The sequence below is a fragment of the Taeniopygia guttata genome, chromosome 19 (genome assembly GCF_048771995.1).
Source record: "Taeniopygia guttata chromosome 19, bTaeGut7.mat, whole genome shotgun sequence".
Taxonomy (NCBI): domain Eukaryota; kingdom Metazoa; phylum Chordata; class Aves; order Passeriformes; family Estrildidae; genus Taeniopygia; species Taeniopygia guttata.
This window is the reverse complement of record NC_133044.1, coordinates 9729504-9747291: the sequence shown is the minus strand read 5'-3', so window position 1 is coordinate 9747291 and position 17788 is coordinate 9729504. Positions and strand designations below refer to the sequence as shown.

General features: G+C 47.1%; 1 protein-coding gene across 8 annotated transcripts in view; it reads right to left on the bottom strand.

The window, feature by feature from the left end:
• The window catches only part of AUTS2 (activator of transcription and developmental regulator AUTS2), a 772098-nt gene that overhangs the window by 11695 nt on the left and 742615 nt on the right, over positions 1-17788 (bottom strand). For 3 of the 8 annotated variants that reach the window (XM_072937285.1, XM_072937289.1, XM_072937292.1), the window contains 8 exons: positions 15730-16282; positions 14082-14335; positions 12435-12676; positions 11972-12016; positions 7720-7815; positions 6390-6461; positions 4815-4844; positions 3262-3333 (listed from right to left, as the gene is read on the bottom strand). In XM_072937285.1, the coding sequence (XP_072793386.1) occupies positions 3262-3333; positions 4815-4844; positions 6390-6461; positions 7720-7815; positions 11972-12016; positions 12435-12676; positions 14082-14335; positions 15730-16282 (1364 nt within the window). The remainder of the gene's footprint in view (positions 1-3261; positions 3334-4814; positions 4845-6389; positions 6462-7719; positions 7816-11971; positions 12017-12434; positions 12677-14081; positions 14336-15729; positions 16283-17788) is intronic. The other 5 variants (XM_072937287.1, XM_072937293.1, XM_072937286.1 and 2 more) reach the window with 4 other exon arrangements.

The following is a 17788-nucleotide window of genomic DNA, read 5'->3' as shown; positions in this document are numbered from 1 at the left end:
AGGACAGGTCTGTCCCACAATCATAAATGGGAATGTCAGCTTGGCCCTGGTCCCTGCTGGGCAGGGGTGCTGAAAGACCAGACACAGACACCAGAACCACTCATTTCCAAAGGAAAGCTACCACCAAGAAATGCTGGATGCAAAGTATCCTCCAGTGCCCCTCAGCCTGATGAGGGGCTGAAAGGAAGCAGAGTGCAGAGCAGGAGTGGCTGAGTCCCACTTTGACAGCTCCCAGCCCACACTCAGTGCTGAATGTCTCTGTTTACATGTGTCAGAGTCAGCAGCCTCCCTTTTGTGAGGGGAATTTGCTGAGGCAGCTGCATTGTGAGTGATAAGTGGATGAAGGATGTGCTCTTCTTTGTGCCACATCCTCGTTTCAGTGGTGCCCACTTCAGTAGTTTTATAGAATGAAGGAAGAAAACCAAATTCCCAATTACCTGTGCTGCCAGAACTCCCTAAATGCAGATTGCTGATTAATTGTGCAGGGCAGCTGAAAGGATTTATAAATGGGTAACAAGGAACCAGGAGATCTTAACAGTAGTTCTGGAGCAGGCTACGCTTTATAAATCACTATTTAATACTGTGCCAGCCCCAAGTACAGACTATTACAATGATATAAATATGCATATTAAAAAGTTATGATCAAATTAATGTGCATGCCTTGTAGCTGTTTTTCAAGTGCTAGAAACATGTTTGTGTAGTCATGAGAACAAAAAAGTAAGAAAAAAAAGCAGGAAAACAAGAAAAAAAAAGGGAAACAAAGCCATTATCTATGTCTGGAGATAATGGCCTGCAAGAATACTGAAACTGCAAAGGTGGCCAAGTCAAGGTCAAATCTTTTAAGGAAGTAACACTGAAGTGCTTTAATAGTTAAAAGGCATTCAGAAAATACAAATGCCTCAGTTGAAGCCTGTGTGCCAGATTTTTATGCTGTGAACTCTTTTTATTCTTTTTTAACAACCAAGTTATAAACCCCTGACAGGCATTACTCAGAATAGCAAAAGCTGGCTGAAGCTTTAATTGCAGCCATATGAATGGTGCTGCTCTAAATAACGAACAAATCCCCTGTCTGAAGAGGAACAGGAATACCATGGATGTGTTAAAAGCCCTCTGAATGTGTTGGTTTACCTTAAAATAGTACCAGGGAAATGGTCAGATTTCTTTTCTCCCCAGCTGCAGCTCAGGAGAGCAGCCCCTGGATGCCAATCCTTCTTAATGTATTTCCAGAAAATGTGTAACACCTGAGTGTGGTGCCCACAAAAATCAATGTAAATGTCTGCACTGCTCTTAGATCAGGCTGTAAGGCCCTTCCTAAAGGAGAGAGGCCCAATTATGGAGCATAAATCCTCTCCTGAGCAGTGGGCAGTGTAAGGAGGCTGTAAATGTGCTCTGTGCCCCGACTGCTGTGCAGCGCTGTTGAATCCCTGAGGTGTGCAGAGGTTACCCAGGTCTTGCTGCAGAGGCACAGGCAGCCAAACAGCATCCACAGCTGCATGCAATTTTTCCTGAGGTCAGGAAGGTTGTGTTTTAAAGTTTCCCTTTGTGCCTGCTGCTGCCCTCTGCAAGCAATTACTGGGCCAGATCGTTACTGGCAGCAGTCCTGTGGCACTGCATGCAAACTGCAAACCAGCCCATTTGCTTCCCTGCTCTGTGCTCAGGCAGCACCCTCAGCTTTGCAGAAGAAAAGGCACCTTCACAACCATGGCAGTGAGTAAGGAGAAGGGGAAATTGTCCTGTGTGAGCCTTCGGGCAGAGATTCCCCCTTTGTGGTCACATCAGGACTGGGACACGGTTCCTGTGTACCCCGGGACATCCCAACTCTTCCTACTGACCAGACACACTTCTGAATTATTCTTGAAAATATCATCATGCACAGCCTCAAAAACTCGAGTCAACATCCTTTCATGTGCTTCTGGGCTTTATTCTTGCTTTTTTTTTTTTTTTTTTAACATGCAAGGTGGAAAAATATGAGGTAAAAGAAATAAATGGTTGCATGAAAATGGCATTTACTGTGAGTTATAAATATACTGGTTTGACCTCTCTTTGAATATCAAATCAAGGAAGATTCAAAGGACACATATAACATGGGAATAATAATTTCATTTCAAGAAAATACCTTTTAAATAAAATAAAAAAAAGGACATATAACTCTCTAGGTCTATAATCTTGTCTTTTTTGATAATGGGAAGATGAATGAAGATCACTAGCAGGGGAAACATAAGGAAGCAGAGAAGAGAGATATGTCTACTGCAGCAAATTAACCTGTCAACCTTGTTTAAAAGGGTTATTTTTAAACTCTATTAGCTGCAGGTTTTCATAGCTGCTCAACATCTTCATATTCTTATAGCACTACCCTACACAATTCAAGTGCACACACAAACTGCAAAGTGCCAAGGATTCCCTGGTAATATTAGTTTCTAACACAAACTATTGATTCCTGAAGTATGAGCAGTGAAGAACAACAACCATTCGTGACTTACTGAAAAACTTTAGGAGTAACACAAGACCTTTAATTGATACAGTAAAAATACCATAAAGGGGAATAAACTTTCCCAGAGTCCATGTGCAATGGAAATTCAGTTAAGTAAGAATGGAAAACTACTCATGGCCTTCACCCTTGAAGTCTCAGAGCTTGAAAAATAATTAAGAAAGGACTTCCATCTCCTAACCTTCAGTGTAGTGAGGCAGTGTCTGGTAACACAACATCCCCTGAGAGGCTGTGCCTGCCTGGGCAGCCTGGACACATCCAGGTGCCACCTCCAGCCATGAGGGGCTGTGAAGGAAGGCTGAGGGGAACCTGTGCAGCCACACTGGTAAAGCATCCTAGGGACAGCAGAAGCCTCCCTGTACCCTCTCCTGCCCCTGCACATTAATGAGAGAAAGTGGATACATGTGCCTAGTGCCTCCAGAAAAAAAACCCACTTGATAAATTTGTGTCCTCAGCTGTAAATAAATAAATAAAAGCAAACCACCTTGTAGCTCACCTCCATTTCATCCTTCCTAGCTACAGAGAGCTGTAGCTCCTACCCAGGACCTGCTGTCCTGGCTTCAGCACATCCCAGACACTCTGCTGGCACTCTACCTTCAGCTTTTCACCCTTATACACCAACCCTCAGAAATGAGGCTTCTGCTCAACACTGTGTGTGTGACTTTACCAAGGCACTGGCCATGGCACAGAAGTGCCCAGGTGAGAGCCAGCCCTTCCTCTCTGAGCTCTGCTCTGTGCCCTCCACCCCCAGTCCAGGCTTCCCAGGCACTGACCTTGACTTTCTGTTGGTGATGGTAGATCTGCCAGGCGATGTGCACGTGCATAGCACACCACTTGCCAGGTTTCTGGAAAAACAAGACATGGATCAGTAACTTTCAAAAGATCTGACATGCTTTACTCTATTCCTAAAAGAAAATTGACCCTGAGCCCTGTCTGATTTGGTCTAGGGGATCCCCACGCCAAGACAACTGAAAGTAAAGGGTTCCCTCTCCATCCTCCTGGAAAAGCTGGAATGGAAAGACTTGTCCCTTGCTAGGGAATTTATCTGGCTATCCAGGAATGCTCCAGCTGGATCCACTCCTGTAATCCACTGGCTGAGAGTGCAGCTTGTGCTGCTGAAAGCTGTGAGGCTGTGTCCCTGTGAGCAGCTGCTCTGCACAGCTGGACTGCTCACAGCTGCACACTCAGGTCATTTCCACAATTCTAGGACTGGCATTTCCATCAAAAGATGAAAATGGAAGTGGTTTTAAAGGTCACTCTGGTTTTCAAAATTCATCTGACTCCCTCATGTAATTGCTGTCTGTCCCTCCAAGACTTCAGCTCATAAATGTGCTGAAAACAATGGAGGTCACTCAAATCACTCTGTCTGGGGGGGGACTTTGCATCCTCCCTGTCCCCCTGAGTCACAGGGAAGAGAGAGGGAGGCAGGAACCAGAGTGCTTTTTAGGCCTCCTGTTGAGTTTGTACTCCATTTCCAGCACAGCTGGAAACTGTCTGAAAAAGACTCATTTGAGAGATACTTTCTTCAATTTTGTTACTTAGGGGTCTGTAGTTACCTACACAACTAAAGACTACTGCAGATTTAAAACTTATCACAGGAATTTAAGAGTCTCCTTAAGCTACTTGTTTCACAAACTATAGCACATGGTCTGCCTTCTAGTTCTAGCTGTGTATCAACCAATAATTAAATCATAAAAAAAACCACTCTATATCACAGACATACTACCCTAAACTCAAGCCTTTTGCTAATTTGCAAAACTGGCTGTGCTAGTGATTTAGTAGGTTCACTAAAGCAAAATCTAGACCTTTTTCTTGAATATGCTGACAAATTAACAAAAACTCCTTTTGGATAAGTGATGGATCATGGACTGGATCTTTAGAGCCTTATTTTTAAAATATTTTGTGTTTGAAGTGGATTGTCTGTCTACAGTGGACAGTGAGATACCTGGGTGGGACGTACCACACTGAATAACACTGAAAACACTCAGTCAAATAATAAAGCAAACTCCTTCAGAGTGCAGTGAAGTAACAGGGAATCACTGCCAGGATCTATAGGATTTGCCTCAGGAAACCACGATGGAAGGATCATCAATATTTAAGCTCAAGTGCTCACATGAGGGACCCCATGAGAACAGCAAAACTTCCAACTGTGAAACTCTGCCTTGTCCTTGAGTGATCAGGAGCTGCAGGAATGCCCTGCCCTCCCCAAAAGCAGGGCCGAACTGCCCAGGTGACACTTGGCAGCTCTCATTTGGAATTATTCTGTGCTGCAACCTGGTGGGACTGAGCCAAGCTTGACAAACAGGAGCACAGGAAGATTTCTTACCCTCAACATGGGCCTGAACGGATCTGTCAACTGTGAAAAAGAAATGACAGCTTGGTTACACGCCTGTCACTCAAACAATTGCTCTAATTAACAAATCTGTATTGCTTCATTAAGAGATGAAATTAAAATGTTAGAATTTTACTTTCAAATGAAGTCCTTTTGGATAATAATTAGTCCTGAGCCTCCATCTCTGTGCTGTCCCCTCCCCCTGGCTGTGGCACCTGAGTGGTGATGAGCAGCTCCACCAGGCTCACACAGAGTTCTGGCCCCTGGCAGCAGCAGCAATTTGTTGATTTAATGCTGCAGAAATGGCTGATGGAGGCACAGATCTGTCCTTTGGGCAAACTCCTGCTCTCATCTTTCAGAGCTCCACAGCTGATGGCAAGGCTGGATAACGGACAGGGCTCGATCCCACGTTGGGGCTGGGATGGGGTGTCAGCCATGCCCTGTACACCAGCAGTGTGTCCACCCACCAGTCAAGGTCATGGCCTTGTGCCTCACTGCTGCCCGTGCTCCTCTCTGGTTTAAATGGGCTTTGCCCTAATTGTTTTCACACTGAAACAGATGTTGGTAAACAGAGCCCATATAAAACCCCAATTTTCTCATTTTTATTTTTGATGTGGCCTGTTGGGTTTCTTTTTTGGAGTAGATTATTTTTTATTCCCCTTTTTTTGCTCGTATTTCATCAATAAATGCTGGGAAATAATTCAATTTATTGGGTATTGCTCATTTGTTTTGGATTTTCTGTTTTGAAATGCAATACTCAAGGAGATTTATAGGTGCAGAAGGTACTTAGCAGACACAGTGATGGCACAATGCATCATCTTGAAATAATCGAAACTCACTCCCAGTTGAAAGGGAACATAAAGCTAAATGACTTCCTGATGGGAGGTTCTGGTTATCTCTGCACTTAGCCAAACAAAAGAAATGTGGTTCCTTTTGGTGTAAAGCTCAGCCTCAGCTCCACTGCTGAGCAACCCAAAGTACTGGAATTTGGCCCAATGCAAAGACAACAGCTCTGGAAGTTCAGCCATGCCACAACCTGGAATTTTGGGGAGACTTCCTCAGTGCTTTTGTCTGAGAGTTCTGCTAAAAATATTTGAGTATGAAGTTCCTCATGGAAATAATGGCCATCAATTCAAACACAACAATAACCCTTGGGCAGAGGGACAAAGTGCTGAGGCAATAAATGCTGTTCACATCCCCTGGAACTCAGAAATCCAGAAGCACTGAGTGATCAATAAAGTGCATCCGTATTTCACTGGGGCAATCAATGCTACCGTAACCCAGGGAATAGCTGTCATTACCCACATTAAAAACAATTACAGAGCACAAACACAAATCTTGGGAGGTTTGTACATTTTCTACGCTGAATTGGACTTTTATGCCTTTACCCCAGGGCCTGGGGGGAGAGAAATGTTCCCACAGAACTTCTGCAGCACTCCCTGATGAAACAGCTCAGACAGCTTTGGTTTTAGGGTGTTAATTTGGACTTTCTGAAGATGGCAGCTCTAGCATTCAAGGTTTTCAGGAGGAACAGGTAGACTTGAGAAAAAGAAAACAGTTTCTACAGACCCGTGGATCTTTCTGGAGAAGGGTATGTGGGACCGTTCCAGGTCTGGCTGCAACATCAATAGGATTGGAAGTCTGGAAATTCCACAAGGAGAGACAAAATTAATGAGCTGCACAACAGTAACAATGCCTACAAGCAACAAAATGTGCAAAATAATAGTTCTTTATCATTACCTTGTCTAAGCAATGGGGATAAACTTTTTATAAAGGAAAGGAGAATCATTAAATTCCACTCAGTAATATGAGTATTATCATCTCCATATCCACACTTTGATTGTCCACCAACTTCCCATTACTTTAATCAAAACCACTGAGGGAACAGTGACTGTTTAAACTGGAAAATCTTCTAATGTGAAAAACCTGATTAGGAACACATTTATGACACAGCATCAAAAGCAGCATGTGGAGGACCCAGCCCCTGCTCTGCTGATCATCAGTGATGCACTCAGCACACAGAGCATCACTGCACGAGAACCTCAACTCCATCCACAGGGACTGCCACAATATGGATATCAGTAAAACATACAGGTGGAAAAAATTAAAGCCCTTCTCATTATTCGAATGTTAATAGTCAGTTAATAAAATGCATTTCATGGGGGGACAAACCCCAAACAAAAAAAATCCAACCCAACCCCCTACATGTAGATAGAGCTTGTTCCTATGTCAAAATGAGAAAACAGAAATCAGCTCCAGCATAACTGACAATTAAGTAAGAGAGTTGTTAACAGTCTGATTACCATAGAGACAAAGAATTTCACTAACGAACTGCAATTTACATATTCAGTCATTAGAGTGGATGGGCCAATTTAAGGAAGAAGGTGTATCCTCTGCAGAAATTCTACTCCTGATTTCAGTCTTTAGTTGCAAAGACTACAGACTTACTTCCTCCTACTGATAAATAGTGACTCCATAAAAACAAAAGAGAAAAGCCCTGAACTCGCCACATTTCTCTCCCCCAGTTATCACCCATGAGGAGACCAAATCAGTGTTCTGCACTGTGCTGGAGCTGGGAGGTTATTATGGAAATGAGTAAACAAGAATGAGCACCATTTCTTAAAATCCTGATTATTACATGACCTTTCATTAATGCACACTATCTCAGAACTAATTATATTGCTTCTAAAATTAACCATGCCTTTATATAAATAATTTTAAAAAGTTTGTAGATGTATCTGAACCCAATGAGAAATAACTTCTCTTTGTGGTAAAGCTGGAAAAAGACCACTGTGCCCACAGAATGAAGCTGTAGGTCAGAGCTCAGCCTCTCCAGGATGTGAACCCCCTCTGAGCCCAGCCCTGCCCTGGCTGCAGTCCCAGGTAATTCCTGCCTTACCTTGGGTTGGAAAGCTCCTTGCAGCGAGCCAAAGGGGCCGGTGGGAGGGATCATGGGAGGAATACCTGATACAGCTGGAGGATAGGAGTGAAACAGCTGCAACAGAAAGAGAAGAACATCAGCACTGGGTCACCACCAGCACAGGCAGCTGAGAAGGACACAGAGAGCATTCCTGCAGAACAGTAGGAAAATGTTACATGGAGAAAACTGAGAGGCATTGAAGTGATCTCATTGCAACAATGTTAGTTAAAGCAGTCGATGGGATGTTCACAGATGTCATGAGGTTTAGAGCTTAAAAGCAGTTCCAAAATCAGACAGCCAGCAACCTGTACCTGCCTCGGGCCAGCAGAGCATAAGGGAGACATTTGCTCCTCAATTATTAATTTTTAAATTGGAAAGAGGTTTTAAATTGTTTCAGTCTGTGACTCGTTTCAAGAGAAAAGGCAGAATCCTGAGCTGAATGAGACTCAGAAATCTCCTGTTTAAGTGGAAAAAACCCTTACGAGTTCTAGGATATTGTATCATTAAAACTCCATTAGTAGGTTGGGATTTTAATGGTATCTGTAGGAAATGAGGAAAATATGCACAATTCTTACTTCATTAGTCTGTCTGAGAGGATATCCTGCCACATCTAATATTAGCAGACAGACAATCTGATTTGTTAAAGATTAGTATTTAAACAAAATGTTAAGGCAGAACCTCCCAGAAATGGATGGGAGTTTCTTAATAAAGAGAGACTGCTCAGCACAAAAACCTCCCAAAAATGGATGGGAGTTTTTTATAAAGAGAGACAGCTCAGCACAAAAATGTGCCCATCTCCACTGACCTCCCTGAGCCCAGTGCTCTGTCCTAAGGGAATTTGGGAACAAATGAGATGCTGCTCTGTGCTAATGCAGACACAAGGGAAACAAGCAGGTGAATTAAACAAATAAATTGTCCCCTGTGAGGGTGGGCAGGCCCTGTCATAGGGTGCCCAGAGAAGCTGTGTGCCCACAGCCCTATGGTGCCCCTGGATCTCTGGAAGTGCCCAAGGACAGACTGGACAGGGCTTGGAGCAGCCTGGGCTACAGGAAAGTGTCTCTGCCCATGGCAGGGGTGGAAGAGATGGTTTTTAACATCCTTTCCAGCCAAACCCACTCTGTAATTCCGTGATAAACCATCACATCCCAATCTGCCCTTGTCTGTGTGCTCTGACAGTGAATCTTTGGCTCTTGCTGTGACAGAAACTCTCCCAATTCCATGAAAATGCTGCTAGCACACACCAAACAGCTTTGTGGTGGGAGTCAGGGATCCAAAGCATCACACTCCAAACCCATTCTTGGTGTGAAACCTCTGGTTCTAAGAGGGGATGGATCTAGGAAAGGATGGCTCTAAGAGAGGATCCAGCTCCACTAACAGGGAGCCCTAAAATCTAACAGGGTTCTTTGGCTGAGACCAATTCCCCTCTGACCACAGCTGAGCAAAGTCAAACTACTGTGTGCTACTTTTAAGATCAAAAAAAAAAAGAGTTAATGGCCAATTGAACAGAAGCAGGACTGGGCAAAGTCAAAGATGACATGAAGGGTGGGAAAACACTGCGCTAATCCCATCCCAGAGTAAATCAGTACCACAAAGTTGTGATGGATCTGGCCTACATGTGTGCTTTTTTTCACCATTTTTCCTTCCACTAGCTTATCTTGCAGTGTCATTTATCCATATTGTATTTACTTGAAAGCTGAGAAAACATTGCAGAGGTATCAGAAGATTTTCTCAATTTAAAAGCCTGGTATTGAGCCTCTGTTCCTGTTGCTGCTGTTGTTTTTAATTCCATTTAATTTGGACCTGCTCCATCCAATGGTGCAGAAAACATTTTGAGATTAGTTGATACTGAACTGTAGGCATTTGAGAAACCATTAAGAGACATTTGTCCTCATTTACAATAACTTTTAATCAGTAAAATGTGCTTTAAATTCTCCAGTGTCTTCTGTCTTTAATTCTCTGTGTAACGGACTAATTCTAAGTGATGGCAACAGATGTAATACTTCATATTCTATTGCCTATGACTAATAATAAGGAATTCTTTCCTCAGTTTTATAACAAGTGGTAAGTTAATTAAATGTGACCTTTCCTCAAGGTCAGAATTATTAATAAAATATAAATAGTTTAACTTCATGATTAATTTGTATCAGTTAAATTCCTCCAGCTTTCAGAATTCACATTTCATAGCCAAATGTTTCCTTCTCCCTCAGTATTCCTTCTCTTTTGAGCAGCAGTTTTCCCTTACAGCTTTCCCTGGGGAAACATGCAGTGACCACAGCTTCCCTTGGCCAGGTGCATGTGATGCTAAACTAGTCCTGGCAGCAGCTGCAGGTAAAAGCAAAGCCTCACTGTGCTAAGAGAGAAGAAATAACACAGATTTAAAACTCAACATTAGCTTCTATGTGAGCTGCACTCCCTGCTCCAAAGTAGATGGATTTCAAGTCTCAAACAGACCCTGTTCTCCTACAAAGTTCACCCACACTCACTGCCAGCTTTAAGGTATCTGAGCTCCAGGTGTGGATCTACAGAGGGAGCTCTTGTCCCTAGAACAGCTCTGTGGAAGTGCCACGTTCTGACAGTATTTGGATTTTCCTGCCCTGTGGGTGTGCCCCCAGCCCAGCTAAGGGACATCTCCCATTCCCTGTGCCCTGACCAGTCCCGGGGGGCTCCAGGGGACACGTGGCTGGCCTGGCTCACTGGACAAGGACCAGGGGACACGTGGCTGGCCTGGCTCACTGAGGAAGGACCAGGGGACACGTGGCTGGCCTTGCTGGGGTCACAGACAGGCTGTTCCCCCAGTGCAGACACCACGGGCATCCCGTGGGAGCAGCTGTGCCACAGTGACCACGGGGCAGCCCCTTCCCAAGGACAAACCTTTCCCCAGGCAAGGCAGGAGAGGCCAGATCCCTTGGTCCCAGCACGGCTCTCTGGCTAAGGGAGCACAGCATGGAGCTTTCCCCACCTTCGAGGGGTGAGGCCATAACCTTTGCAATCCAGGTAGCTCCCACATTTCTGGGATTACTTGACTGAATTTGAACAGCAGATACAGCTGGAGACTTCTGCAACGTTTCCTGTCCTACACTGCCAACTTCTCTGCCTGATTTGTCTAAAATCCAGGTACTATCTCCCAGTTCCATGTCCCTGCTGGGATCCATGGGCCACACTGATGACAACCTCCTGAAGCCATGTGAAACTCAGCAAAGCAGAGTGCAACTGAACACTGGTGCAGGTGAGCAGCAGTGCCCTTTGGAATGTTCCTGGAGCTCTGAGCCTGCAAACACTGAGTCCCAGCTACTCAAACGAAGTGCCAGACATGGACAGGACAGGCTGTGAGCAGGGGGTGTGTTTAATCCAGACACCATCATCTTAACGAGTATTTTTTTTGCCCAGTTCCACTTCTAAGCAAAACCAACACATAAAGCCAAATGCTCTGCAGATTTCTGAGTGCTGATGCAGTACTCCTTCTCTCATCAAAATATTGTTCTTGGATTAAGAAACTCTTGCCAGACACCTGCCTCTGCCAATAGGATGAAGAAAATACAACACAGAGTTCAGCAGAAAATCAATCAGTGGATTCAAACCCTTAGGAGCAGAAGCTTTACATGTAACTGGAATTTAAAAAATCAGTTCATCTTGATAGTAACAATTTTGGTAGCTTAGGTAAACACATCTAGTGGATAGCTGGATTCATGTTGCTGTCATCACACAGAGCTTTCAAAACATAACAAGCCCAGTGGATCAGATGAGCCTTTGAAATCTGAATAATAAGACAGTTTTTCAGATTTTATCAAACAAAATATGATAGATTGGGAAAGCTATTAGATTATCTGTCCCTGAAGGATTTGTCTGATAGTTTGTCAGTTCATTTTAAGTTCCTTAGCAAAAATATCAGTCCAAGGGTTTGTGGCACAACTGAAACACTGTGATGGAATCACTGCTCTCTCCTGCTTCATAGAACAGTCAGCCCTTCTATCTCATCTTTTCACATCAAACCTGGATCCAAATGGTGTGTGAGCAAGAGATCTTTTGATTGGAAAAGCTGATACTGCATCTTTATCAGAAACAAGCACCATGAACGCGAGCCTTCAAAAGCCAAAGCAACCAAGGACGATAATGGTAAATCCTGGAGTGATGATTAGGGAGAGATTTGACACTGTGCCATTGATTGAGTGGTGATCCCAACCCACCACAGAAAAGGAGTGAAGTCAGTTGGAAACAGAGCAATAAAACTCACACTGTGACGGTAGAAGGGGTCAACTTTTGTAGGATATTTGTCAAACTGCAAAGGGATCAAAGCACAAACTAGTTACTTTATATTTCCTTGCTTTACTTCTGTTGGCAAAATAGAAGACAACTTCTCTATTATTTAGCAACCAACAGAGAGGAAAAAATATGCAGAAAATTAGTTTCCACTGACACTGTTTGGGATTTTTTTCTTTCGTCAAAGTAAATCAAGACCTTTTAGGGACAGGACAAAGGAGGAGGCCCCTGAGTGAACACTCCAAGCAGGACTGGCCCAGAGCTCATCCCTCAGTCCTGTGCTGCCACCTGAACCTCACACTGTGACAGAGGGACAGCCCTGCCTCTCCTGCCCAGACACCCCTGGGCAGCACAGGAGCCCTCCTTCCCCACAGCCTGGCAAATTCTCCACAATACTTTTGTAATAAAGAATAGAGTTGTGCTCTACTTATCCTCACATTTCTGCCTGGGGTACGCACCATGGGCGGTGCAGGCGTCGGCATGATGGCAGTGGGAGGGATGGCGTGGGGGAAGGGCGTGAAGGTGTGCTGGTGGGTGTGTTGGTGTGTGTGCTGGTGCTGGTGCTGGTGCTGGTGGAACTCTGTCCTCAGGTAGGGCGGCGGGCCCAGCGAGGCCCCGCGGTCGGCGCTCTGCGAGGCCAGGAACCGCGTGTTCAGCTCCTGGCGCAGGAGGTCTTGCTCTGAAACACAGAAGCACAAAGTCACGGTGTTAATGGGCTTGGAAAACACCTTGGAGATCATCCAGTCCAACCTGTGACCCAACACCATCTTGGCACCCAGACCAGGGCACTGAGTGCCACGTCCTGTCTCTTCCTAAATATCTCCAGGGACAGTGACTCCACCACCTCCCTGGGCAGCCCATTCCGATTCCCCATCACTCCTTCTGTGGAGAATTTGTTCCTAATGTCCAGCCTAAACTTTCCCTGGTGCAGCTTAAGGCTGAGTCCTCTTGTCCTGTCACTGTTCCCTGGGAGCAGAGCCTGACCCCCCTGGCTGTACCCTCTTGTCAGGAAGCTGCAGAGAGTGATGAGGTCTCCCTGAGCCTCCTCTCCTCCAGGATAAACAACCCCAGCTCCCTCAGCCCCTCCTCACAGGACTTGTGTTCCAGACCTGTCACCAGCCTTGCTGCCCTTCTCTGGACACACTTCCAGCCCCTCCATGTCCTTCCTAAACTGGGGGACCAAAGTGGACACAGCACTCCAGGTGTGGCCTCACCAATGCTGTGTGCAGGGGAAAACAAACAGTAATACATCTCCCACAAGCTCTGGGGCTTTTCCAGGCCTTGTGCCACTTCCTTTGCTGTCTGTGTATAATCATGACACTGCACAGGATAAGCAAACCCCCTCAGGTCTTCCCTCAGATCCCAAAGGCCTGAGACATTATGAAGTTTCCATTTCCCCTCTCACCAAGCCTGTTTTCACATTTCTCTGAACATTTATGGACATGGACACAGTTCTAAATAGGTGAGGGTGAACACGCAGGCTGGAGTGAGCAAACAAGGGGCTGCTGCTCACATGAGCACCCTGATGCTCATGGACACAAAATGCCATTACACAAATGCTCCATTTTCTTCCCCTGGTCAGGCCCTGGCACAGGTGCCCAGAGCAGCTGTGGCTGTCCAGGATCCCTGGCAGTGCCCAAGGCCAGGCTGGACAGGGCTGGGAGCAGCCTGGGATGGTGGGAGGTGTCCCTGCCATGGCAGGGGTGGCGCTGGATGGGCTTTGAGGTCCTTCCAAGCCAAACCTTCTGAACACACCTGAGCCCAGCACTGCTGTGAGCTCGGCCAGCACAGACTCTCCCTGCAGCCAGGGAAACTCTGCTGGGCACAGACCACAACTGCATGGAGACCTTTGCTGTGGGGGGCACAGATTCCATGTGGGCACCTCGTGAACTCAGCTGTGTTTTCACCGTGGGCTGAACAAAACAAACCTGGGAGAACCACAGCCCAGGACAGAGGGAAAGTCCCTGGCTGTGCCTGCGTGCGTGTTTGGCTTTGCTGTCACTGTTCAGCAGTTAGTACAGCCTCTCCCCAGCACCCAGGTTATGCTGACAAACCCAGAGCTGAGCATCCCTCGGGGCTCTCACCTGAGTAAGTGCTCCCAGCCGGGTGTCCTGGAACCTGCAGCGTCCCTGAGGTCAGCGGGGGTGGCGGGGGCAGAGCCGTGGGAGGGGCAAACATATTGGGGTGGTGTGGGTGTGCGGGGGGCTGCAGGGCGGGCGGGAAGCTGTGCAGGGGGCTGTGGCTGGCCAGGGACAGCGGGAACGGCGACGCCGACGGGTGGTGCGAGATGTGCGGGGGAGGCGCCTGGGTCTTGGCTGGGGTGCTGCTCCTGCTGCTGCTGTTGAGGAGAGGAGGAGACATCAGCAGAGAGAAAAGCCCCCCCCGGCACACACACACCAACACAACCTCAGCAGCCCCTCATGCCCAACAGCACAGGTGTAACTCGTGTTACAAATCCCAGTTACCATTTTCTTTCACTTCCCGTGGTCCCCACACACCCGAGCCGTGCTCTCCCTTGCTGAAAGAGGTTGGTATTGTCCCACAACAGCACAAAGGAGTAATCAGCCCTGTACTTTCATGATTTAATTACCAGGTTCTTTCTACATGACTGCTCCTAGTTCATGTTTTCAGGCAAATGAGGCTCAAAATCACTGCATCAATAAAAATTTAATTTTTTTAAAGTGAATTACTAAGATGAAAGACTGAAGAAAATGTGAAATGAAGTTGAGAAGGCAACAACAGATTTGAGGTTATTGTACAGGTAATGTCCCTCTCAACTCCAAAATAAAATGAGATAAGACGAGTCAACAAAAGAAGTATTTGTGATTACACCAGCTGCAATTTTTCAGGTTTCATTTCCTAGTAGTGAGTATTTAAAATACATTCATGGAAGGCTTAATTCTGCTTGTCTTTATTTCAAGCAACGACATGCTTCTAGTGCAGTGACTTTCAAAGACAAGCAATACCAGCGTGGTTAAAAATAAATCCAGGTCTTAAACACCTCCCAGTCTTTAGTCAAACCATGAAGCAACCACAGCGCTACTTCCCCAGATCTTGAAGGTCACACCTGCCTGCTGGGAGCTCAGATCTGGAGAATGGCAACCCAGCTTAAGAGCAGGGGAAACCTGAGGTCCCTGACTCAGAGGGATATCATGGGTTCCTGTGCAAATGGTGTTTAATCTCACTGCTCATCTTTGTTATCCACAGAGAAAAGGTGAGGCTGATCTCACCATGGCCAGTTGAGAGAAAAACACTGAAGCCTGCAGGGTGTCAGCAGTGCAGGAAAACATGGAGCTGTGATGTGCCTGGTGTGTGACTGCTGGTGCTGGGCTGTCACCAGCTGGACCTCGATCGAGGGCTCCTGGGCTGCTCTCCCTGGGGCATGGCAGTGCTTGGAGAAAACAGGTATTTGCAGTGATGGGAGGGGAAAACTGTCAGCCTTCATACAGTGAGCAGCCCAGTGCAGGAACTGGGCTTTTCTTCCCAAGATCTACACTGTGTAAAGTTCCTTCCAAAAACCCAAGTATGGCGGGGAAAAAAATCCAAAGCAGATGAACTTAAAATACCCAGTTTATGGGATCGCCTGGCCACAGAGAGTGATGCTGGCTCATCTCAGGGGAGGAATCGAAGTGCCCTTTATTTCCAGGGATGGGATGGGTTGTGCTGTCCCTTCCTTATCCAATTCCCCTCCAGGCTCAGCCCAGCATCCCAAACCCCTCTCTGTGCACCTACCTTAAGCTGTTGAGGCTCAAGCTGCTGCTGTTGTAGGCAGAGAGCGGCTGCGAGAGGCTCTGGGGATGGGGCTGCACGGCGGGCAGGGCCGGGTGTGCCGGGGGCAGCGGCGACTGCGGCCGCGGCGGGTGCTGGCCGGCCGGGGGCTGACCGCAGGGCTGACCACAGGGCTGGCCGCAGGGCTGACCGCAGGGCTGACCGCAGGGCTGACCACAGGGCTGGCCACAGGGCTGACCACAGGGCTGGCCGGCGGGAGGGCGGCCGGGCTCCTCGGGGGCCGGGGGCACCGGCAGCGGGGCGGGCGCTGGGGCCGCAGCCTCCGGGCGCGGGGCGAGCGCGGGGCTGGGGCAGCGGCCCTCGGGCGGCGGCTCCAGCGGCGGCGGCGTCACCTGAGGACGGGGGTCTTTAGGCACCACAGGCTCAAGTATTGGGTCTTTGCTGCTGTCCTGGCTCTTCTCTTGGCTCCTTTCTAGTCCTGATATTTTGGGGACAGCTGGGCCCCTAGCACCAGGGTCGTCATTGTCAGCAAGTGCGCCAACTCCCACCTCTTTATCTGCAACAACAACAGAGAGAGAAAATGGTTAAACATGGCACAGACAGGCCAACCCAAAGCCACTGCTGGGCCACTCGCACTCCGGGCAGCTCCATTTTGTTTCCATCAAGAACCATCCAGGCGAATGTGAAACTGAATCAAACCCACCTGTCCCAGTAACTCTCCTCAAAATAAAACACGTGGCAGAGAAGACAGACCCTGTTTAGCGCTGCTGTTCCCCATCGCTGTTACTCGTCATCACTCCCCCACTGAGGGAACAACGCAGGGAACTGACCCACCGAGGGAGCCAAGACCACACGAGCTCCGTGCTTCTCACAGAATGGTTAACGCTGGAAAAGATCTTTAAGACCACAAAGGTCAATCCCTCACCATGTTCACCACTAAATCATGTCCTCAAGTACCACATCCACGTGTTTTTTGAACACTTCCAAGGTTGGTGACTGCACCACTGCCCAGGGCAGCTGTGCCAGGGACTGAGCTCCCTTTCCATGGGGAAATTCCTGCTGATGTCCACCCTGAGCCTCCCCTGGCCCAGCCTGAGGCCGCTCCCTCTCCTCCTGTCCCTGTTCCCTGGAGCAGAGCCCGACCCCCCGGCTGTCCCCTCCTGGCAGGAGCTGTGCAGAGCCACAAGGTCCCCCCTGAGCCTCCTTTTCTCCAGGCTGAGCCCCTTTCCAGCTCCCTCAGCCTCTCCTGGTGCTCCAGTCCCTTCCCCATGACACAAGATCTGAACTTTAGAACAAACATTAGCAGCAGTCCTGCTTTTTTGGTTTGGCTGATCATGGAGTGACTTACTTCTACTTCCCAACTCTTTATTAATAATGAATATAATTATAATTTTAACATCCATACATTGGAGTTTTGCTGACTGGGTCTCCACAGCAATTTCTCGCTGGAACTGCTCCCCAAACCTTCTGCCAGTGTGGATCTGATCCATGGCACCTCTTGGAACAAATCCAGAGGAATGCTGCTGACCCAAGACTGGGAAAGGTGCTTCCTTGCAGGTGGGGGATCAGGAACCCATTTAGGTTCCCATATTGCACAACAACTTGGAACAGCTGACTTAAGCCTTCAGCAACTACAGAAACACAGCCCAAAGAAAACATGCAAGGTTTGAAGGGTCTTGGGATAAGCTTAGAATTAAAACAGCGTCCTGTGTTCTAAATAATCCTTAGACAAGAAAACTTTACTCCTCCTTCTGCCATTTTAAGGAGTAAAATGACTAGGAGCATATTGAAAGAATATCCATTCAGAGAAAATTCTAGACAGCTCCTTTGTGCAAACCCTGAAGTAAAGGAGTGAAATTCAGAGGATGGGGAGTGAACTCAGCCAGCCCATGGCCTCGGCACATGTTTGCCAACTATCGCCTCCCTGGAGGCAGTCTGGCAGCCACGTGTCACAAACATGGCATCATTTGGGTTTAATTTCATTAACAGATCAAAAATAAATCACACCAGGACTTGCTCACTAAGTGTTTTACAGGCCCAGTGCAAGGCTGAACAGCCTGGT